Genomic DNA, 23,691 nt, shown 5'->3' with positions numbered 1-23,691 from the left:
TCATGGCGCCTACTCTTCTTCGCTGCCAAGCTTGTTCTTTCCTTGAGGCCTTGGTGTGTACTGTTCCTTCTGCCTGGAATACCTTTCCCCAGCTCTTCCCATGGCTGATTCTTCCTTATCTGTCAAGTCTCAGCTCAAATGTCACCTCCTTGGAGGGGCCTTCCCTGACCTTTCTATGCAAAGTAGCCCCCTTTTTCACTTTCTGTCATAAAACTGTTATATATTTTTTTCATACATTTGTCATGCTGTGAAATAATCTTATTTATTTGTGAATGAGAATATATGTATAGAACTTAGTGTCTGGCACATAGTCATTTCAGTGTTTTACTTGTTTGTTTTCTTTCTCTTTTCCTAGACTAGAAGGGCGAGAGCAGGGATCTCTTTAGGGGTACCTGTGCATCCCTGATATGGGTGTCTAGGGTAAAGCTCTGCTGACTTTGTGCAATGGGTGAGAAGAATCGAAGAAATTAGAATAATGGTGCATTTCCCAGGTGAGGAAACCGAGGCCTAGATATGGGAAGGCGCCTGTCCCGAGAGGTAGTGCAGTCAGGATGAGAACCAGAACCTGCTTCCTGAGGCATTTTCCCCCCTTCTAATAATCAGCAATCATTTTCTGATGGCCCTGGCACCCCCCTGCAGTGAAAGTGGCCTGAGGCTCAGGAGCATAGGAACTGACTCTGCCCTGGAGCTCGTTGCTTGTGGTGGAATGGGAGAAGTGTGCTCTGAGCTCTGTCTGGAAGCCATTGCCTGCCAGCAGATGCCCAGCAGTATGTCTGAATGGAGTGTGGAGCAGTCTGGGGCCACAGTTGGGCAGGGAGCTTCTGGAGGGAGGTGGCTCCAAGGCCAGGCCCTAGAAAGATGATGAGGTACAGAGCTGGGCCTGGACCCCTTCTGGAACTTGGTAGCAGATTTGGGGTAAGGTAGCGGGTTTGGGGGAGCTGACCAGCTAGGCTAGGAAAATCTCTAGAGTCCTGACTACGAGGCAGAGCCGGGTTGGTTTTTCCCTGCGGGCAGCATTGGGAAGTGATCAGAGCATTTGGTTGGCAAACTTAAGCAAGTGTCAGAATCACCCAGGCGGCTTTGTAGGTCCCTGGGCAGTGGCCCATGATGTCTGGTCCAGTGGGTGCTGGTGACACTGCTTTTGGTTTGGGCAGCTCTTCGAGAACCCCTGGCATCGGAGCAAATGCACCTGGGTAGGTGCTTCCTCGTCTGTAAGATTCAGTGATGTCAGTGCTACTTTCTAGAGTGGTGCGGACAGTAAGAGTTCGTGTCAAGCACTCAGCGCTGAGATGACAAAGCCATCAGGGAATGCCCACTGCCGACCTGGTTAGCCGTGATGATCATAAGGAGACTGACGAGATTTTGATAGGAGAAGATGAGGATAGTCCATTTTCCTGTGCTTCAGGAAAACTTGCCTTTGACCCTCTGCCACCTGTGGATCATGCTGTGTCCTCTGGCTGGCTTGTCCTTTGCCTTGTGTCAGACATCTTTCCGTCCCTGGCTAGAATAGCAGAGGACATCTGGCCCAAGTTCCCTCAACAGCACCCAGAGCCCCAGCAGGTGGTCATCCAGCCTCCACTTATCCCCCACCCTCAGGGTCAGGGGCGCTCTGCCTGGCAGGCAGCTTCTCCCAACGTTGTTACAGGTAGCTTGCTTTTATGGGAGGTGGAGGGGGCTTGGTGCAGGTTCTTCCTTTGTTGCCTCTTCTGTGTTCCCTCATTGCTCACCTGGCCACGTCAGGGGAGGGGGAAAGGGAAGAGGCTCGGTAGTAGTGTGGAGCGGCAGAGAGGACCCAGCTGGCCCCCAGCAGGCCCGGTGGGCCTCCCCTCTGCATCACCACCATCCCATGCAGCCTTGGGCAGGTCTTCGCTTTGCTGGCTTTGGTGTCGCAGCTGCAGAATAGAGGGATTGCACTGGCGGGTGTCTCAGGGTGTCCTCTTCCAGCTCTGAAAACTCCGTATGTAGCTCAGCGATGGAGCCTCCAGCGGCTACTGAGCTTTCCCTGCGGAGCCGGCCTCTCTGGGCCCACCCTCTCTGCTTCTAGAGGCCACACTGTGCTGCTCCTTTCCCTGGCCCTCTGTGCACGAAGGTGTCAGGTCCTCAGGGGAATTGCACCCTAGAAACAGACCTTGGCAGCCACCATGCCAGTTGCAGGAAGTTCTTGACGTTTTTCCCCATGACTGGCCCGGACAGTCAGTCTTCCGACAGGAATGAATGACTGGCCCGAGGGCAGCTGGCTCTCTGTCTGAGGGCTGCCCTCCTGTGGGATTCTTTTCTCCCGAGGACCTCACCTCGAGGCTGTTCCCTGTGTCCTTGAGCACCTACGAGCGGACAAACCCGGTGGGGTGGCCCAGGCAGAGGGATGTGTGTGGGGGGAAGGCAGAGGAGAGGATACTGTGGAAGTCATATCACCAAGGAGTCATACTCAGAAGCCAGAGCTGGTATTTTTAGGGCGGGCGTCGGTAGGGGGTGTCCCATGAGTCAGGGGCCTCTGGTTTGGTCTCCACCCACACTGGTGAGCACTCGCTCTGCTGGCCGTTGTCCTCTGCCTCCATCATGGCCAGCTGTCTCAGAGGTTGAGGATCCTGGGCCCCTCCATGCCCCTACTTCTGCCTCCACAAGTGCTAACCTCACCCCCAGCCCCTGAGAGGAGGGTCTGAAGATGGCAACATTGACTTTCGGAAAATATGAAGGAATCTTTCAGACAGAGAGGGTAATAAGCATATACCTGGGCACCCACTAGGACACATTTCTGTGCACCTGAGATTTCTCCCTGATCATCCCCTTCCCTGAATTTAGAGTTCATTCTCTTGTATTTTTCATTTCTCCATAGTTTTATTGTAAATATATACCTCCCTAAGCAATATGTAATATTGTTTTGTATGTTTTAAAATGTTACTTAAAAGCCATACCAACTATATTCTTCTGAAACTTACTTGTTTTGCTTAATATATTTGTGAGATTCATCCATGTTGGTATCTGAGGCTCTGGGTCCCTAAAGGTTCATTCATTTTTTATGACTGTGTAGTCTTCCCTGGTATGAAATTGCCCCAGTATACTTACTCATTTTCTTTTTCATTAGGTAGTTTCCAGCTTTTGCTGTTAAAACATGACAGTTGACTTTTATCTGAATGGTCTTACCTCGGGGCAGCTGTCCCCTTCCTAGCCATTAAGGCTTCTGTTGGGATAGTACTTTAGTACATGGTTTCTGGTTGGTCCTCTCAGCATTTCCATAGGAAAAAACAAGGAAAGCAAGGCCACTCAGGGTCACCTGGTGAGGGAGCAGAGCCAGGATTTGAACCCATTAAAGCCTCTTTCCGTCATATTTGGTATAAAGGAATCCTCAAAAGTTGTCATCTTTCCTTTTAGAGGGGGCAGTTACAGGGTTGGACACACGCTTCCTTGGATAAACCAGCTTTGGTGTATTGGCGCCTGGAGCCAGAAGGACAGTTGAGATCCTCATCCCTTTCCTCCCAAGTTTGGGCTCAGTGCCCTTTGTCCCTGTAGCTGATATGATAGTGGAGGCCCTTCTGGACTGGGTGAGCTCCCAGCTGCTGGGAGGGAGGTCATGGATTGTGTGCACCGTGGGTCCTGGGAGCTAGGAGGAGGCATGAATGGGGGAGGAGGAAAGTGGCCTGGGGTTGCTTGGGCTGCCTTCTTAGCCCTCCTTAGGGGGCTGTTGGCCACGGGGAGCACAGGGTGGGGACCGATGCGGGTTTCTCTTTGTCCCGTGGGAACTCTGGCCTTGAGCCAAGCTCTGCCCGGGTCCCGACCCAGCCTCCTCTCCAGCAACACAGGTGTCAGGCCAGGTGTGAGGACGCTAGGGCAGTGGGCGGGGTGCTCGCACCTGTTTCCAGCGGAGGGAGATTACCCGAAGTCTGGGGCTTCTCTTCCCAGCTTTGCCACCTCGAGGCCAGCCCTGACCTTCCTGAAGCCAGGCCCTCTGGCAGGTTCCAGGCTGAAACCCTCCTCTGTGGTTACCAGCTCTCCATCCACTGAAGCACTGGACTCGAAAACTTGCCCCTGGACTTTCCTCCTTTTTTTTTTTTTTTAAGATTTTATTTATTTATTTTAGAGAAGAGAGAGAAAAAAAGAGAGAGGGACAGAGAGAGAGTAGAAGGGGGAAGGAGTAGGAAGCATCGACTCTCATATGTGCCTTGACCAAGGAAGCTAGGACCTAGAACCGGCAGCCTCAGCGTTCCAGGCCGACGGTTTACCCACTGCGCCACCACAGGTCAGGCCACTTTCCTCCTTTTTGTGATCACATCCCTCCGGCCTTGTCTGCCGTGTGACGCAGACACACAGGGAGGAGCCTGCTCCCGCCCGCCCACAGCCCTGCAGCCTCATTCGGCACCAGAACAGTAGGCCTTCTCTATTGTCCTCACCTTGTCAAGACACTTAAATTAAAAATATCTATATATTTAAAGTTTTCTTTAAAAAATAATATGTGCTCATTGGAGGGGAAAAAAATTCAATACAAAAGATATAAAGTAAAAACTGAGTTGTCTTCTCTCTCCTGCCCTGTCCCCGCTGTGTTTTAAAATTAATTTTAAAAACTTGAACAGGGCTGAATTTCCCTTGTAAAGCACTAAAAACATTATAGATAATATAGAAGTTTCATATTATTTTAGTCGCCCGTCCTAGTTTTCCTCTAGAGCTGTCTAGTAGCAGTTTGGTGTGTATCTTTCCAGACCTTTTTCTATGCACATTTGAGATTTTATGCACACACACTATGTGTGTGTGTTTTTTAAATTCCCATTATACATATAAATCCATATTTTGCTTTTTTTCCTTAACAATAGTTTATGGGCATCGTTCTGTGTCATTGCAAAGCAATATGCTCATTCTTTTTTATGGCTGTATAATTTTCCATCGAATAAGTACACTCTAGTTTATTAAACCAGGCCCCTCTTGATGGACATTGAGGACATTTGTGCTATCACAGAGCATGTGACAGTCAGTGCACATCTTTGTCCAGCCCCTGTGTACAGTGATGCAAAGATTTCTAGATTCTTTGATAGAGGATTTCTCAATCGGTCTGACCCGTTAGATAATTGAAACCTCCTCAAGCATACTTTTCTACAAGAGAACTTTGTTCATAGCCAATCAGGCGTATAAGCCTGACATCATTGAGAAAGGGCACGCTTTACTGCAGGCAACCCAGCTACAAGAAAAACAAATGTATACTAGGCGGGACCAGTAGAAACATAATATATGCAAGGGTGGAGGTGAGAGCGTCTCTGTTTGATCCAACAGGCCACACCTGGAATGTGTGTTCAGTTTCAGGACCAGCTACAGAGAGGGCGGAGGAGGTGGAGGGTTGAGCGTGGTGGATGGGGAGGGGTCTGAAAGCCATTCCTATGAGAAACGCTGAAGAGAACAAGGGCTGGTCAGCTTCAAGAGAACGCTGCTGCGGGTCCAGATCGCTTCAGGGCTGAAGTGGAGAAGGGAGGCATCTTGTTCCCTACTCCAAGGGACCGGGAGGCAGAGCTGCCCAGGGGAGGCTCCTTGGGGAGGAAGTCTGGGTCACTAAAGGTAATCAGCTGCAGTCCCTTGGCTTCCCTAGGGACTGGATAAGCACAGGGCTGAATTTCCCCTGAGTTCCTCCCAGCCTGAGATTGTAAGCCCTGGTGATGGTGATGAGGGCAGCCGGGGACTGGTTACACACAGGGTTAGAGACACATAGAGGCGGGGGCTGGGAACTTGGGGGTATGTGCCAGGTAGCCAGTAGCGGGGCTGGTTTCCTCCCCTGAGCTTCGGCCCATTGCCTCTCAGACACTGCAGGCCAGTGGAAAAGGCATCTGTATTGGAGTCTGACAGATCGAGACTGGACTCTTTGTTCTGCCACTAATCAGCAGCTGTGTGTCCTTAGCCAAGTGACTTAACCTCTCTGAGTCTGCTTTCTGATCTGAAAACTAGAGATAATGCTGTCTAGCTGAGAGGATACTTGCTGGAAAATAGGGATGCTGATTTTTATCTCTGGGTGGTGAGAGGAAAATGAGGCAATGAGCATCCTGATGGAGCCCAAGGTCTGGCATATGGGAGCACTCGGCAACCCCAGCTTGAGGTAGGTGCTCCTTGGTCGTCTTTTGCAGGATTCCTGCTGGCTGACGGCCCTGGCCTACCCCCCTGTCCCAGGCTGGTGGTGTGGAACCTCGGTGTGCTGGCTGGGTGCAGGCTGTGGGGTTCCTTCTGTGGGCGAGTCAGGGGAGGGAAGGGGAGGAAGAAGGACACAGGAGGAGGGAAGGACCCAGTGAACGGTACAGACACTACCTGGGCATTTCTGGCTGCTCTGGGGGAGGTGACAGCACCCCTGGTAGCGCATGTAGGAGGGCTCCTGGGTCAGGGAAGTCTACTTGGGTGTTAGGAGGAATTGGAGCTGCAGAGAGCCCTAAAGTAAGGTTATAGAAAGGGTGATAATAAATTGCAAGTTCTGGAATGTTGAACTAGAAGGGGCCTTAAGGATTGTCTGGTCTCCCCACTATGTTGTGTTATTGCTAGTGTTGCAAACCCTCCTCTTAGGAAATGGAGGCCCAGTGAGGGGAGGATGTTTGCCCTGGTGCACCTTGACCAGATCCCGGGATTTCTGAGCCCCAGGTCCTCCTCACCGTCTACCTGCCGCCCGCATCCTCTTGACTGCTGAATGGGTTGCAGAGACTGACTCAGTCCCTGGCTCCTCACTGGCGAGGATGCTAGGGTGGGGCTTCCCAAGTACACTCTGTCTAAAGTGGGCGCTGTGTCTTTGCTGACAGTCATCAAGAGGGCACAGCCTGCTCTTTAGTGGATGGGCCTGGGACCACAGTTTCCCTGCTCGGGAAGTGGGTGGAGACAGATTTTGCTTTAGTTTGCAAGGTGTTTTCATGATGGCTCACTTCCTCTCATCCCTTGGGGTGGGGGGTTTGAAGGATATTCCCATGTATAATTGAGGGAAATGAGGCTCAGATGAGTCTCAGTCTTGCATAAGTGTGGTATCATGGTCCATGGGAATCTTGTACCTCCGTCTTCACTGGTACGGTACTTGTACCAGTGTCTCTGTCTCACGGCTATTTACAGTTGCCAGATGTTGAGTGGATGCCATGACCTGGCTTACTGAGTTTACAGAGGAACCTAAAACTTGTTAAAAGAAGGAATACACGGGGTGGGGGAGACTTGGCCTGTAAATCAGCAAGGTTATGGGGCTGCCTCCTCCTTTCACTACGAACCCACTATGTGCCAGGGACTTAGCTAAGTACTATGCATACATTATTATTATTTTGGAAACTTTATTATAAGATGAATATGTTTCTTGTTAAATAAACCAAATAATAAGGAAGTCTGAAGTAAGAACTCCCTTCCAACAGTATACATATTGTTTCGTTTCATTTCTTTAATTTGATACCAGGTAGATTCTATTATTATTCCTATTTTGTAGATGAGGCAACTGACGCTCAGAAAAGGGGAGGGACTGGTCCGTATTACACAGCCTGCAGGGGTAGACAGAGCTGGGACGGGGTGAGGCAAGCGCAGGGGGCCCCACGCGAGGAGGACTCTCGCTCAGGTTCACATGCTCACCCTTGAGCGCCCCCTTCAGTGTTGCACCCTGCGTGCCTCCCCCACTCCAGCCTGGGCCCTGCCCTGTTGGGACCCTTTCCTTCCTGACCCCAAGGCCCTGTTATCTCTGGTGTGCTGGGGCCCCTCTCTTTCCGTGACTTGCTGCTGGCTCGCAGGGCTTGGGTCTCCGTCTGTCTGTCCTTAGGCTTTACGCCTTCCTTCAGCCTCTCTGTAGCTCAGGCCTCTCCCTGTGCATAGGAGGGAACCAACCTGCGGAGAGCGGAGGGGCTCGCTCATGCCTGTGAGTAGCGGAGTAGACTCTAGGACCCTCTGACTTTCTGTCTTCTGCTTTTCTTCCTGGAGACCCCTTTCCTTCACCTCTCTGTCACCCCCACCCATCAGCATCCCTGGAAGCCCCTGCCTCTGTCTGGGAAGTTGACTGTTGGCGCTGTGACCTCCCAACTTGCAATACCAGAGATGTCCCTGGACTTTTCCCTCTGGGACAGGGAGAGCTTCACTTCCCCCGGGGCTGCAGGGTCTAGCTGCCCCTGGGATGCAGCCAGTGCCAGCAACATTGGATCGGACGATTAAGTTCCCAGGTGGGCCTCAGTTTCCTCATCTGTCAAGCAGATATCAGTCCTGCCTTCCTCCCAAGGCCGTAGGGTAATCAGTTGGAAAAACAATGCTTGAGAAACTAGTAGGTATCTTGCAAATGTTACTGGTTATATAAATTTCAATCATTTGGGGGACCCGGTAGTCCTCCTTCTGGTGACAGCACATGACAGCCTCAGGTGGGCTGAAGCATCTCAGGGCAGAAGCTGGGATGTAAATTTAACTCTGAATCTCACCGTTTTCAACCCTCTTCTTGGTTGGAGGCTGCGATTTGGGCCCACGCGCCCCGTCACCCTGTCACACTGCCGCCTCCTCATCCTCACTTGGGCTGGTGGCTCCTTCAGTTCCCACAGCGTCACCTCCATCTCCACACTGCCTGGGCTGTCTGTCTGGGCCCCTGTCTGCCCCCAGACTGGGTCTTTCTGCTTCCAGAGGTACCCTCGGGCCCCTCGGGGTGAGCTGTGGGAACACCCCCCACCCCTGCCCCCAGCTGATGTCTTATTTTGGAAGATGGTCTGAGCTGGCTGCCTCTTCACCACTGGCCGTTTCTGTTTTGGGAAGGTGGGTTGGTGTCCCATTACTGGAGGGTCCCCTGCTGATCTGTAGCTGCTGGAACCAGGCCCATGTGGATATGGAGTCTGGGCCAAACTCCTCAAGAACATGGGGCAGGTGCCTCTGCTTGACAGCGGGGTCCCAGGGCCGGGGCAGGAATGGAGGGCGGGGTTTGGGCAGACTGGAAAGAGAGCAGGGGCCTCTGGTTCCAGCTCCATCCTGATGTTTTGGTCTTCGTACTCTGGCCCTGACTAGTGGCCTTCATATCACGAGGGAGTCAGAGGCCTGAGCCTCCCGCACGGCCCCAGGCGAGGGTTGAGTCTCTGACCCAGCATGCTGCCAGCCTGCGGGGCGGGAGAATAATGCATTCCCTCATCCAGAGGGCCCCTGGACGCCTGGTGATGGCGTCCGCCCATTGCCCTTGGAGATTCCTGTGCAGCTCTGTCATCCTGGGAATGATTCCTCTCCAGGAGAGGTTACACAAACCACACTGACCAGGAGGAGAGTTCCTGTCTGTCCGGCAGTCATCCTGGAACTGCTGACCACCATCTGGGCATGAGGTCAGCAGGACGTGGAAATTCCCCATTTCTCTCTTTGTCTTTCTTTCCTCCAGAAATCCAGGCTGTCCCTTGAGGGCTCCTCTGACCCCCAGAGAGGGTTTTCTCACAGTAGGCTCTTTTGTGTTTCTTCCATCCATCCGCCCTCTGCCTGGCAGCCTGTTCTCCCTGCTGAGGCTGGAGTTGGGAGAAGAACGCTGTCTGCTCCCTCTTTGGCTTCTCCTGGCCCCCCTTTCCCTGTCGGCTCCCCGGTGCTGAGAGAGAGCCTGAGCGTGGTGTGGTTTGGAGGATGTGGAGATGGGGTTTCAGTTTCTGTGTCCTGCATCTTGCTGTGTCGCCTGGCCTTCCATCTGGGCATCTCTGATGGAGTGTGGCAGTGCCAACCCTGTTGCCAGGAGTGTGTGGTTGTCCAGGAGCCTCTGTCAGTAGGTCACGGTCAGGCTCTCGGGATGTTGACACGCGGACTGTCAGGAGGCAGGGGCAGGATCAAGCGCTCCTCTGGTTCTGTCTTCTGCTCTGATTAGAGATTCATTGCGGCTGTGTTCTGGACCGCCCTGAAGATATCCTGGTAGACAGATGGTCTTGGCTACTGCTCTCATGGACCTTCTAATCTATTGGGCAAGCCAGATGTGAAGCAAAAAGCATACCCAAATTATCACATAATGTCATCGGACAGTTCCGTGACTCCTGCTGCGGCTCATCGTCAGAGGGGGCTACAGCCCCTTCCAGCTCTCAGTCTTCCCTTTTGTGAACTCCGCTCAGCTGTCAATCATGGCTCACCTTCCAAGTGCCAGACCTGTGCAAAGCAGGAAGTTCTCAGGCAAAGGCACAGATGCCTACAGCAGTCAGACACATTCCATACTGGTCAGTAAGTGTCTCGCTGGAGCGGCATGTGAGAAGGAAGGGGAACATCGAGGAAGGATCCCCCCACCCCCACCCCCATACACAGCTGCCAGCAGTTTTGAGTACTTTGCTCTCTGCCTGTCCTTGTGCTGAGTGCTTTACCCACACTGCCTCTTAACTCAGCGAACATTTCAGGCTTCCTTGCTCTACTGTGTAGCATTGACCTTTCAAGTTAAAAACAAGTCCGTCCCCACCCCAAGCTGAGTGATGACTTTTGTGTGGGGCGGGAGGCAGCTGTCCTTCGCCTCTGTGGGGCCCCGCAGGGCAGGGCGTGGGTGCCTCTTGAAGTGTGTATTCATCTTTTCTGTCTGTCTGTCTTTGGGGGAGGGGTCCCGCTCACCAGAACTTGACTCTTCTTTCTGGACCATGGTACTGTGGACCCTCTCAGAAGAATCCTTGTGGTTTCTCGTGCTTCAAGGCAGGGGGAACAGCCCAGGGGAAACAACTTAAGAGCCCAGACCAGGGATGGAACCCACAACCTCGGCATGTCTGGACAACGCTCTAACCAACTGAGCTACCCAGCCAGGGCCTGGACTTGCATCTTGCTGTCACTTGCTGGCCATGTCATTCTGGCTGAGTTACTTAACCTCACTGAGGATCCCTTGTAAAATGAGGATAATTTAGTACGGATTCTAGCGCTGTTGTGCAGCTTACCTGAGCGGGTGCACCTGCTGCCTGTCGTGCAGTGCCTGGCGAGCAGATGAGTCACGGGCGGGGGCTGTTATTATTCGTTCTTCGCTCTTTTCTGTTGGGGGCAGTGTGTGGGTGCTCAAAGGGCCTTTGGGGATTCCTGACCCAAACAGTTTTTGCCCTGGGGGTGGTGAGCTTGGGAGGGAGAGTTGGGGGCCCCAACCCCTTCTGAAGTCCTGGAGGAGGCCTTGGGACTCTTGTGTCTGGGAAGCTCTTTGTAGGGCTGGAGGCTGAGTCAGAGCTTTTGCACCTATTATTCTGTCTGCCTGGAATATTCTTCCTCCGATGTCTGCATGGCTAGTTCCCTCACCTTCTTCAGGTCTCCTAAAATAACTCCTCTATGGGGCCCCTCCTGACACTTCCATTTACAGTTAAAGTCCCTTTCTCATTCTTCTCTGTTTAATTTTTGTCCATAGACATTTCCATCACCCCAGATTATCTATCTATCTATCTATCTATCTATCTATCTATCTATCTATCTATCAATCATATCTACCACTAGAATATAGGCTGCGTGAAGGATTTTTGTCTGCTTTATTGGCTGATCAATTTCCCAGCACCCATACTAGTACCTAGCACAGAGTAGGTGCTCAATAAATAATTACTGAATGAATGAATGAATGCAAGAAAGAAATTTCTCCATTAAGTCACAGAACCAGATTTCTGAAGTCACTTCGCAGAGTGGTTTCAAATGAAAGAAAGTAGATGAAATTGAACAGATTGATGCAAAACACTTGTTGCACAAGTAGATAGTGGTTTGGTGGGAAATTCATCTGTTCATTAGAACTGGAAGGGACAGATCATATGTGATATGAGACTGAAGGAGGAGGGTGACAGTGTCAATTAGTATGTTAAGTATTAGTCAGGGTTTTTCCTTCTTTCTTTTTTAAAAAGATGACATACATATAAATGGAACTGTGGATTGGATTGACTTGCTTATCCCTTAGGGTATAAGCATTTCACTTTAAAGATCACTGATTTAGTGTAAGACTTTCATTTCCCCTCCTCAGAGAGGGGAAGGGAATGCCCATGATTTCACAGTGAGTTAAATGGTTAGACCATTTATTTATTTTGTAAGTGTTTATTGGGCATTCATTTCATAGCTAATACTCTGTTGGGCACTGGGGATATTGTGATCGGGGTCCTTCTGGACCCCGTCAATAGGACATGAGCTCAAATTTTTTGAGTCCAAGTCCAGTGCATTTTTATATTCCATCCACATTGCACCTCATTGTCGATTGCTGTTCCAAATGAACTAGCAGTGCAGTGAGGCTACAGAAAGAAATGGATGCCAATCTTAGGTTGTATTAATAGAGGCAGAGCATCCAGATCAAAGGAGGTGACTGCCCTGCTCTGCTCTACTGTGGCCAGACCACCCTAAAGTACTGTTTCTGGGTTATGGGGACTGCCTTCTGGGGCAGCTCAATGGCCTGGCTGGCCCCCTGAATTCCTGCTGTTGTCCTTACAGCCAGGCGGGTACCACGGCAGGGACTGAGCCACCCTCATGGAAGGGAGAGGACCATACCGGATCTACGACCCTGGGGGCGGCGTGCCTCCGGGAGAGGCTTCCGCAGCTTTTGAGCGCCTAGTGGAGGAGAATTCCCGACTAAAGGAAAAAATGCAAGGGATAAAGATGTTAGGTAAAGCAGACCCCGCACTCTCCCCGCAAGCCTCCCCCCTGTAGCCTGTAGTGCCAGCTGGCGTCTGCCTCCATCCACGTCACCCTCTGTCCTCCCTGGCCCTGTGCTGCCTCCTGCCTCCCGCCTCCCAGTTAGGTCTTTATACATTTCTATAGTGTGGTGGCAGCATTCCCAGTCCTGAGTCCCCAGCACCCCAAAACCATGATGACAGAATTCAGAATACCTTGAGGGACTGAGAAAGAGGTGTGGGGTCAGGGAGAGGGAGCTCAAAGGCCCATTTTGTGGACGTGGAAAGAGTGGCCTTGTCTCCCAGTAGCACCAGAGGGGGAGGGCTGACGTCACCAGGGCAACCATGGTACGGTCCCCAAGTGTCGGAATAGGGAGCCAAGCAGGCGGAGTAGGTCCCTTGAGTTGTCTTTTCCTGGCTTTTGCTCAAGCTGTCCCCACTGCCGAGAGCAGCCCCATCTACCTCTGCGTGACTGAGTCGTCCCCACCCATCAGCGCCCAGCTGAGGCGCCGTCTCCTCTCCGTGAGACATCCATTGATTTCCCATGCAGAGGGGTCTCTCTTTCCTCCACGCTCCTCAAACCTTTCCTCTGCCCCGCTGCCACCTTCTCTGGTCTTAGGCTCTGGGGCACGAGCTCAGTTCCCCAGTTTTCCAGGGCTTTCTCCTTGCTTCATAGACCGCTGCTTGGGAGGGCAGGCTGGGGACTGAGGGCGGAGCTGCCCCTTCTCCACTGGAGAACTAAGGCGGGGAGAGGGGTTGGTGTTACCGAGGGCCTCAGCCCCTGACTGCCCCCTGACTGCCCCTGGCTGTGGGCGTGGGCTGTGGGTGTCCCCCTGCGTGCCATGATGGTGGTTTGAAAAGAGCCCTGGCTTTCTGTGGAGTCCTAGCCGGCTGTGGCGGGAGCGGGACAGGAGAGGGTGCTGGGGCCAGGACGCTGTTCTAGACTCCCCTTCACTGCTTCCCCGACTGCGGGCCCTCTTCCTTAGCCGCCTGTCTGGTTGAGGGCTGGAAGGATGTGTGTCCCTCTCAGCCCTCGAGGCAATGGTGGGAGTAACGTGCAGGGCCTGGAGAGTCACAAGCCAGGCCGAAGTAGGCCCGGGGCACAGGGTGGAGGGAACCCACGCTCAGAGCCCAGTAATTCATTTTGCTCCTCCTTTCCCCATTCATTCCAGGCGAACTTTTGGAAGAGTCTCAGATGGAAGCATCCAGGCTGCGGCAGAAGGCAGAGGAGCTGGTCAAGGACAGCGAGCTGCTCCCACCACCGTCCCCCTCCTTGGCCTCCTTCGACCACCTGCCTGAGCTCACAGGTCCAGGGGGCCCCCGGGTTGTCCTCGGCCTTCCTTTGTACTCCTAACTTCCTAAAACCTCAGTAGTGGACTCCCTTCTTGCGTAGATGTCCACGTCCTCCTCATTTACCCTGAGGCCCCAGGCCACCCTCCCAGGCCTGTTTTGGATGGGACTTCAAAATAATTTGTTCCCAAAATATCTGGTCTTAGCACTGCCGAGGCCCTGGCAGATGTTAGCTACAGATCACAGCAGTGCACGCACCCAAGACCTCTATCAGCGTATTTATTCAGCAGATATTTAATAAGCAGCTATTGTGTGCCAGGCAGGGGACTCCAGACATCTACTACAAGTGACTCAGAGTTGGCATATGAGTCAAAAGCTCTGTGGTTGGCCCCCCTCCTTCCATTTTATAGCTGGGGAAGCTGAGGCCCATGGAAGAATCTGGACTTGCTTATTAGCCTACTGCAGTGTATTTCAGATGTAAGGTTACATATGCTACCTATTAAAGGAAAGTGTTGACTGTGACTAGGGTTAAAGTACTGCGTGTGGTCACTGTGCATCCCTTCGGCACGTCTCCGAGTCCAGGGCCAGGTCTGGGGCCGGGGTGAAAGGTCTCCGCCCGTGGGACTCAGACGCTCCTGCCGCCAACCCAGCTGCAGCCTCAGCCCAGGCCAGCGTGCCAGCTGTCCATTTGGCCAGTGGTTACATTGGCTGATGGACAAATGGAGGAAAGTGATGATCTTAGAGTCACTGTGCTGCATTCAGTGGGTGTTTCCAAGGTCACTGGGTGTTTCCAGGGTCTCTTGGTGACTTTTCTATACCTTAGTTTCCCAACCTTTAAAATGGGAATACTGAGCTAGCGTGATAAATATAAAAAGACTTTGTTCATTGTAAATTGTCATCCTTGTCGGCGCACTGAGGCCAGTCCAGGGTAGCAAGGAGCATGGCCAGCAAGTCCAGGGAAGACGGTCTCTCTGCCTGAGTCTGCCCCCACCATTCCAAGACCAGTGGTTTCTCCAGGCCCATGACCTTCGTGGGACCACCTCCCATTTCCCCAGACTCGTGGAGGAGACTCAGAACTCTTCTGCCCCAGCTGTCCTCGAGGGGGCCATACCAGGCCTTTTCCCCTTTCCCTGCTGCTCATCCACATTGTCTCAATTCTCTAGGAAAGAATACGAATGCCCCAGCACCCCCTGCCGACCCTGCACTCCCCAGGGACAAGCCAGAGCCGGCCCAGAAGCCTCCATCCAGCGTAAGTTGCATTTGGAGTCCTGGCTGAAAGTTGCCTGGACTTCAAGGTCCCTTTGGCAGATTCAGGGTCCGGAAGAGAGAGGGTCGGGGTCTAGAAGCCCAGGTTCTGACTTGCTGGGTGATGCTGGGTGAGCCTTCTCGATTTCTCTGGGGTCTCAGTTTCCCCATTTTTAAATGAAGGTTACAGGTAACACTTACTAGGAAGGCCCTGGTATGCATGAGGAGTTCCTCCCACGTATAACATGAAGCATGCATGTGTTGACTGTGCGCAGTGCTAGGAAAGTGGATGGATGTGACGTGGAACTCACATTCTCAGAGGGCTCGGAAACGGTCTGTGAATTTGCTTTGAGAAGTTTCGCTTGGTGGCCTAGGACCAAAGGGGACTCAGGTGATCATGTCATTCGGCATCTTCACCCTACAGATAACATCCAGAGCAAGAAGAGCATTTTGTAACATCATGTAGATAGCAGGGGGCAGGGGCAGGGGGCAGGGGGCGGGAGTAGAGGTAAAAGGGAGACTTTTTAGGGCAGGGCCAAGATTCAGAGCTGGCCTCCTCAGCAGAAGCCAAGCAGAGGTCCTCCCATTCATTCCCGTCCATCCGCCCTCTCCGAGGGAGGTTGAGCTTGTCTTTGTAGACCAGGTTGAGTAGCTTTCCCAGAGCCAGTGGCTAGCTCAGAGGGATCGCATCGGCTCCTCTGTTGCTTGCACAACCAGTAGTGCATTCTACTTGGGGTGGCTGAGAGATGAGGAAAAGACTGAATCCTCAACCACCTTGGATTTGGGTGGATCCTGAAAAAAATTCGAATTTGTTGACGCACCCTTGGGATTTATCCCAGATCTGGGCTCTCTGGAGTTGGTGTGGCAAGGCCGGCAGAGGACCACCTTGTAGGTGACCACACTGACCGATATCTGTGTGCTCCAGGCGACCAGGCCGGGACACCTGCACCTGGGAGACAGCTCTGCAGGAACACTAGTTTTGCAGGCCTTGGGCTCAGTCCCTACTTTGCATTAACTAATGAAGTACCCTCAGTTTCCTCATCTATCTAAAGGGGATATAACCATTTCACTGTGAAAAGATTTTTAAAAATGCAAATTAAAAAAAACAACAACCCTAAAGTTCTAGTAGTTCAAGATCAGCTAGTCCAGCCTCTCTGTTCTGCAGATGAGGAAACTAGTCACAGAGGGGATGTAACCTCAGATCACCCAGTGAGTGGGCTGTGGGGGGCAGCCTTGTTGGAAATCCCGCTTCATATCTCACGCGGAGGAGCTGCCCGGACAGACGGGGTGTGCAGAGACTTTATCCTCCCCTTCTCTGCCCGTCCCTGCCGCTCACAGCTGTGGGTTCCCATGGGAGGCGCGAGGTGCTTTTCTCTCAGGCAGCCCCTACCTCCCTTTCCACACAGGGCTCCTCCTCCGAATTTGAAGTGGTCCCCGCTGAGGAACAGAATTCTCCACCAGAGACCAGTGACCGCACCAAAAACACGATGGTGAGTGGGTGGCATTCTCTGGGTACATCCTCTCTATTTCAGTCACCTGGCCCTGGGTGGCAGGCTCAGAACCCGCTCAGGTCCCTCGGGCACCCTAGAGTCACTTGGGGACGCAGGGAGGGCTGGAGCAGGGGATACTTCTCGCTCACACATGCAAATCCCTTGCTGGTGACTTCCCCTGCTTGGGTCACACAGGCACCCGATCACTGTGAAAGCCTGGGCACCCGGCAGCCCTGCTGGTCTCCACCGAGTGCGGCCGGTGGGCTTCTACCACCGGCTGGAAGGGAAAGGGGCGGTGGCCAGAGCAGCTTCTGGCTGGTGATCTCCCCTTTTGTGCAGGCTGAGTATTAGAAAGGTCCTGTGTTTCATCTCCAGGGAACTTCTGTCCCCTTTGTCCTGCTTCGTCCCTCAGGGCTCTGAAAAGCTCGTAGAGGCAGCACAAGAACCCCCTGCTCAGAAAGTATTTGCTCTATGACCTTGGACCAGTAACTTAACTTCATCTTATTATTAATAATTCCTCCTTTGCCCCACCATGTGCCTAGTCTGTGCTGAGCAAGAACAAGACAGCCTCCCTGCCCTCTGGGAGCTCGTAGGCTAGTCAGAGATCGGAGGATGAAGCATCTCATGGACCTTGAGTAGGGCAGCATTCTCCACCTGAAATCCTTTGTGACGCGAGGCAGTGGGGCATGAATGCAGGATCGAAGACGCAGTGTTAGCTTATTAGAAGAAGGTGCTAACAATACTACATACGCACTTCAGTGCTCATCAGGAAACCTAAGTTCCAGTCCTGGCTCTGCCACTGACCCACTGGGTGACTCTGGGGCAAGTTCCTTCTCCCCATACCCTGCTTTCCCAGCCGGAACCCTGAGGCTCCCCATCGCTCTGACATCCTGAAACTTCCATAGATGTTTAGGGGAGGCCTGCTAGAGGAGCTGAAACATGGGCGGGGCCGGGAAGGACGAGAGGAGGGGACAGTGTGGGAATGGAGCCCGAGGGGACAGTGGGGTCTCAGACACTCAGCAGGGGAGCTGGGCTTGAGGAGGTTAGCTGTAAACTGCCACTGTGGGTTCTGAGGCATGGTGTTGGCATAACTGGGGCACTGTCTTTGGAAGGAATGATCTCCAGTGGTCGGCAAACTGCGGCTCGTGAGCCACATGCAGCTCCTTGGCCCCTTGAGTGCGGCTCAAAGGCCAGCTTTGGAGTACCCTAATTAAGTTAATAACATTGTACCTACCTATATAGTTTAAGTTTAAAAAATCTGGCTCTCAAAAGAAATTTCAGTCGTCATACTGTTGATATTTGTGGCTCTGTTGACTAATGAGTTTGCCGACCACTGTTCTAGGCATCGGAGAGATGGAGAGAGATCGACTGATTATTGAAATTGGACTATCTTTGCCCAGGGTGTGCTTCCTTTCTTATGTACTTGTACTAGATTGGGAATCTTTGAAATATCTAGAGCTAGGATTCTTAACCTGTTTTGAGTCGTGGGTCCTCTGAGAAGCTGATGAGTATTTGGGCCATTCCCCAAGCGACACATGTATAGACGTAAAAGCCAGGCAGCCCTGGTCTCTGCGTGGCTCCCTGGTCAGGACTGCCTGAGCCAGAGCCGCAGTCCTGGATGCAGAGTAAGACCCCTTCCCTGGGCTCGCTGCTGCCCCTTGTCAGGTGACCCTCGCAAGAACCCTGTGAGACAGAGGGAGGGAAGGGCTTTGAAATGTGTGTATATTTGGTGGCTGAGGGTTCGGAGGCCCCGCGGATGAGTGATCCACCCTCAGGCACCCAGTGAGGCCCCGAGTGTGGGAGGAAGGTGCCTCCACAGCTGGCAGGCCAGCTGGTGGCCTGGGAGTCCTGGGTCCTGCCCTGTGAGTCAGCCCCAAACAGGGAACCTGTGTAACTGGAGAATCTCCCTGGGCTGAACCGGGATCAGAGGGGGAAACTGAGTCATGAGGAATGGGGAAGCAGAGGAGAATGGCTGGTGGCGCCTGCTCAGACCGTGGTAGAGAATGGTCGCCGTCTCCTTGCCAGGAGCTGGGCCCCCTGCCCCACGAGGACGGCAACCTGATGCTGCACCTGCAGCGCCTGGAGACCACCCTGAGCGTGTGCGCCGAGGAGCCGGACCACAGCCAGCTCTTCACCCACCTGGGCCGCATGGCCCTGGAGTTCAACCGGCTGGCCTCCAAGGTGCACAAGAATGAGCAGCGCACCTCCATCCTGCAGGTGAGGCGGGCCAGGGGAGGGTCGCCTGAGACGGACCTCCTCCAGGCCTTCCTGGGAATCCAGGTACCCTGGGGACTTCCGAGAATGATGTTGACATCTGACTTTGGACTTTTTATTTTTTTAATTTTAGAGAATGAGGAAGGGAGAGAGAGAAACATCAATTTGTTACTTCACTTATTTATGCATTCATTGGTTGCTTCTTGTATGTGCCCTGACCGGGGATTGAACCCACCACCTTGGTGTATCGGGACGACGCTCTAACCAACTGAGCTCCTCAGCCAGGGCTGGGCTTCTTATTTGGGGTGGTGTGCAGGGTAAGGAAGTTGTGGGAAGGGACAAGGAAGAGGGAGGAAATTGGGAAATACGGGTTTGGCAATGCAAATTTCATGGTTGGGGTACCCTCGGGTCATGGATGTGGGCAGGTTGGCTACAGCCCTGCCTCGTTCTTCACAGACAGGTGGGGAAAGGGAGGGAACAGAGGCAGGAGCACCATCATTATCCTGACTTCACAGGTGAGGTCAGAGCCCTCGAGAGGTGATTTATTATTATTTTTTGTCTAAGATTCCCCAGCTGATTGATGGTGCACTTGGGATTTGAGCCTCAGTGTGTCATATTCCAAAGTCCATGCTCTTAGCCACCATCCAGCTGGCCTCCCCAGGGGAGGGAGAGGAGGCTTCCTTTCATAACCCTCCTGTGCCTTGGGAATGAAGTCAGATTTGCTTCCTAGGCCAGTCCAAACCTTGAAGTCAGATGGTCCTTGGTGCCAATAGTGACACTATTACTGAATGACCTTGGACAAGTCACTCATCCTCACTGTCCCTTACTGTCCCTCACCATCCCTTAGCAGTCACGTGGTGCTGAGAACACCTGCCTCATGGGACTGCTGTGAGTGTTAAATGAAGCACGTGGTACAGTCTAGAACAGGCGTCCCCAAACTACAGCCCACGGGCCGCATGTGGCCCCCTGAGGCCATTTATCCGGCCCCCCACCGTACTTCCGGAAGGGGCACCTCTTTCATTGGTGGTCAGTGAGAGGAGCACTGTATGTGGCGGCCCTCCAACGGTCTGAGGTACAGTGAACTGGCCCCCTGTGTAAAAAGTTTGGGGACCTCTGGACGTAGTGCTTAAAAAGTGGTCACTATTAGAATTTGATGATGACCAGACATCCGTCCTGGGCAGGGGATCTTGGCCTTGAGGTCTCAGGGGTAGGGAAAGGTTTACAGCTGGTGAAACAGGATCCTGGAGGCCCTGCTCCAGACCTTAGTGACAGCTATAACTTTACATCTCCTTCTTCCCTCGTAGAACCTCCTACATCAGTTACTGGTCTATGGTCTCATTCATGTCAGCAAACATTCAGGTGTCCAGCTGATAGGAGAGGAGTCCACTGTGTGTGACCTCAAGAAAGGCCTAGGTTGACAAGAGTGGGAGGGGTGTCCAGGCTGGTGACATGGTGTGAGGAGAGATGTAGGGAGCAGAGAACTCCAGGGAGAGCGCGGGGCCCCCATTCCACCTCGAGTGAGGGGCGCATGGTGGGGCAAGGCGGGAGGAGTGATTGGAGCCCGAGAGCCAGGCTGAGGGAGAGAGTCTCAGAGGTCAGCAAGGCTTAGAGGTGTCCAGGCTGAGCTCTGGGGAGGTGAACCTGGTGCATAGCGTGGGTGAGATCATTTTCAGCATCAACTTCTTGGCTTTGAAATGGAGATTAATACTGGGCCTTGTAAAAGGCGGTCCTGTCAACCTCTGTTATTTTTTATATCAGGCCCCTGTTTTTCCCTTCTTAGCTCATAACAAAGTTTGTAATAATTGTATTTTATTGGTGGTTTATTTTGTGGGTTTTTTTCCCTTGAATTTCCTGCTAGAGTATAAGCTTTACAAGAGGGGAAGATACTGTGTCTGTCGTATTTATCACTGTATCCCAGTGCCTGCCACACTTGGGGAACAAATGAGTGAATGAGTGAATGAGTGAGCTAACAAACTCACAGGTGAGCTCTGTTAGCCCTGTTGATGGAACATGATGACCCTTGTGACAGCCTTTCTCCCTGGCTGCTTTGTGCTCAGGGCATTCCCCCAGAAACTTGGAGGGAACAGCCCTCTAGCCTAGATGAGCGGACAGCATGTGAGGCCATGTACTGGCCTTCCCTTTGTGGCCAGGAGCAGGACGTTCTGTTCCCTGGAGCCCCACCCAGGGCCCTGGCATCCTGGGTATTTGCCCCGCCTATAGGTAGAGGCACATTAATCCGGTTCATCTTCATTCATCCATTGATTTATTTCTTGGCTCACTTGACAAACATTTTCAAGTCTGAGTATGGCTCAAGTCCTCGGCTAGGCTTTGGAACCAATTAAGTAGTTTTCTCTCCACCTCGAATCCCTCACGTCTGACCCCCAACCCCCACCCCAATTTCAGGCTTTGATGCCTTCCCAAGTCTCTCTAGCAAAGCGAACAACTCTGAAATCCGTCAGAACATAACAGTTTTCCGGTGCCATGTGACAGGGACTTGTTTCTGCTGCAGTTACTTAGCGACCTCTTTATCTCGTTGTGCCCTTTGTAATATGAGGCAGCCACAGCCACAGGGGACAAGACATCAGAGAATCACACATGAGCCAGCCCAGGAGGGAAATTTATCACTTCCACTCAAGTTTTGTTGGCCAGAACTGACAGCCAGGCAGCCCCGGGAAACGGAACTAGAAGGGAGCTGGTGAATCAGTGTCAGCCCCCGGCCCGGCTCACAGCCATTACCTCCTCTCTCCTCACGTTTGAGGGAGGCAAGAGACCGGATCAGACCAGGGCCAGCCAGATGGAGGTTAATCTCCCTGACGGTTCTTAACAGCTGTGCAACCTCATGCAAATGAATTCACCTGGTTAGCCTGTGTTTAAAATAGAGATGAAGTACGTAGCTTTGAGGCTGCGATGAGGCGGTGGTGGAAGAGTGCCCAGCCATGTACCAGCGTGGTCAGGTGCTCACTGAGTAGTGTTTGAAAGGTTGAGCACTTAGTACCAACACGGCACTGCACCCTGTTTGGCACCTCCCTCGCCTCCCCGTCCGCGAGGCCCTGAGTCTGGCTGGCTGTCTTCCTTCACCCCCCCTTGCAGTGCTGGAACAGGAGACCTCAGATATTGTCAAGTGCTTGCCTTTCATGGTCTGGTTTGTCCTCAGAGCAAACCTACAGCACAGGCAGAGAAGGACCAGTTGCCCACATTTTGTAGAGGAGGCAATGTGTCTCAGAGGCGAAGGAAGCCTGAGCCACACCTGAGGAATTGGTGAGGTCGACCCAGTACCCTGTCTTCCCATTTGCCAGTTGACCACACTGGAAGCCTTGCCCACTTTCCAAAGCGGCCACACTTATGGGGCTCCTCGGTCTCAGATCTTCATTCATTCATTCATTCATTCATTCATGTGGCCAGTCAGCCATCTGGGCGTGTGTTCCTTCAACAGAGTTCAGTGTCAGCCTGTGCGAGGCCCTGAGCTGGGGCTGTGGATCTGGCAGTGGGCAAGAAGATGGGGAGGGGTCCCAGCCCTCTGGTTGTTCACAGACCAGTGGAGGGGGTGGGAATTGGCTATTAAGAAAATAAGGACACAAAAGTGGTTCTTTAGCTCTAATTGTTACAAGTACTGAGAGCAGGACACTGTGAGGGAGGGTAATGGAGGTGACTAACTAACTCACTGACCTGAAGTCAGGGAGGACTTCCCCGAAGAGGTAACGTTTAGGACTTGAAGCAGGAGTAGAAATCAGTCAGGGAAGGCCTGTGGGGCAGTGTTCTAGAGTGTTCTAGGATGTAGGAACAGCAGTGAAGGAGGAGGAAAGGTGCTGTCTGCCTTGCAGAACCAGAAGGCCTTTTGGTGGACTCTTGGTTGAGCATCTTCATGGCTGCTTTTTGAAGATGCGTAAAGGAACCTGGATGGGCCTAGTGGCTTGGCCCTTGGCTGTCCTGAGAGGGGTTGGGTCAGGCCATGCAAAGGGCATGTGTAGGGACTGGTATGTCTGTGGCCCCTGTCCTGTCCTCGAGTGTCACCCTGCATTAGGGATGCATGCCTTCCCTTCCCTTGCCCTCACCCTCACCTTCCCACTGCCCTGCAGACCCTGTGTGAGCAGCTTCGGAAGGAGAATGAGACCCTGAAGGCCAAGTTGGACAAGGGCCTGGAACAGCGGGATCAGGCTGCCGAGAGGCTGCGGTAAGCCCAGGCTCCTCAGAGCAGGGGCGAGGAGTGGGATGGCCAGGAGGAGGAGGTGGTACATGGCACTGATTTCTGGGCTGAGGGCTCTGAGGCCTGTGCCCAGAGCCCTGCTTTAGGTGTCTCTTGGTTCTTCTCCTTGGGCACCTTGGGGAGTGTCTGTTTATTAAGTGCCTTGAAAACTTCAGGAGGTTTATAGAAATGGCACTTCTTCCTGGGGAACTTGCCTTTCAGCTTAGCCTGTTGCCAGCTGCTGGCTGAGTGTGGGAGGGGTCTCTCACTTTGCTGCCCCCTGCTGGTCATCATTCTGTTCTGCTCTGCTTTCCTGAGAACAGTCAGGGCGCTGTCATCTGGTCTACTGGGTCTCTGACTTAATCGGGTATCAGGATCACAGAGGGCCAGGCAAGGCTCACAAGTATATGTTCCCATCCTCCCTCCTCTGCCAAGATTCTGAGTGCATGGGTCTGAAGCATCTGCATTTTCCAAAGGTCTCTGTGATTGTGATGTAGGTTGGCCCAGGATCACTTTTGAGAAACACTGATCTTGACTGTCAGAACTCAAAGGGCCCTTTGAGATCATGAGGGCTAAGCCTTTACCTCATTGTGCAGAGGGAGACCGAGTCCCCGAGAGAGGCATGTGAGGTCCAGATAGAATAATGAGTAACTGCTGAGACACTGTGCCACTTTGAATCTGCACATGTGGATTTACTTCCAAGCAGTTGGAGTTTTATAGCAATAATGACTCCATCCTTGGATCCAAAAACCCAGGCTGGAGGAAAGACTCATGACTA

General features: G+C 52.7%; 1 protein-coding gene across 5 annotated transcripts in view; it reads left to right on the top strand.

The window, feature by feature from the left end:
* The window catches only part of TNIP1 (TNFAIP3 interacting protein 1), a 48,591-nt gene that overhangs the window by 8,977 nt on the left and 15,923 nt on the right, over positions 1-23,691 (top strand). For 3 of the 5 annotated variants that reach the window (XM_066342101.1, XM_066342100.1, XM_066342102.1), the window contains exons 2-7: positions 12,313-12,484; positions 13,664-13,798; positions 14,945-15,030; positions 16,433-16,516; positions 18,542-18,733; positions 22,807-22,901. In XM_066342101.1, coding sequence (XP_066198198.1) covers positions 12,349-12,484; positions 13,664-13,798; positions 14,945-15,030; positions 16,433-16,516; positions 18,542-18,733; positions 22,807-22,901 — 728 coding nt within the window. In that variant the 5' untranslated portion in view covers positions 12,313-12,348. The remainder of the gene's footprint in view (positions 1-12,312; positions 12,485-13,663; positions 13,799-14,944; positions 15,031-16,432; positions 16,517-18,541; positions 18,734-22,806; positions 22,902-23,691) is intronic. The other 2 variants (XM_066342105.1, XM_066342103.1) reach the window with 1 other exon arrangement.

The sequence above is a fragment of the Saccopteryx leptura genome, chromosome 6 (genome assembly GCF_036850995.1).
Source record: "Saccopteryx leptura isolate mSacLep1 chromosome 6, mSacLep1_pri_phased_curated, whole genome shotgun sequence".
Taxonomy (NCBI): Eukaryota; Metazoa; Chordata; class Mammalia; order Chiroptera; family Emballonuridae; genus Saccopteryx; species Saccopteryx leptura.
The sequence above is the reverse complement of the archived record's forward strand: the minus strand, read 5'-3'. Positions and strand labels throughout refer to the sequence as shown.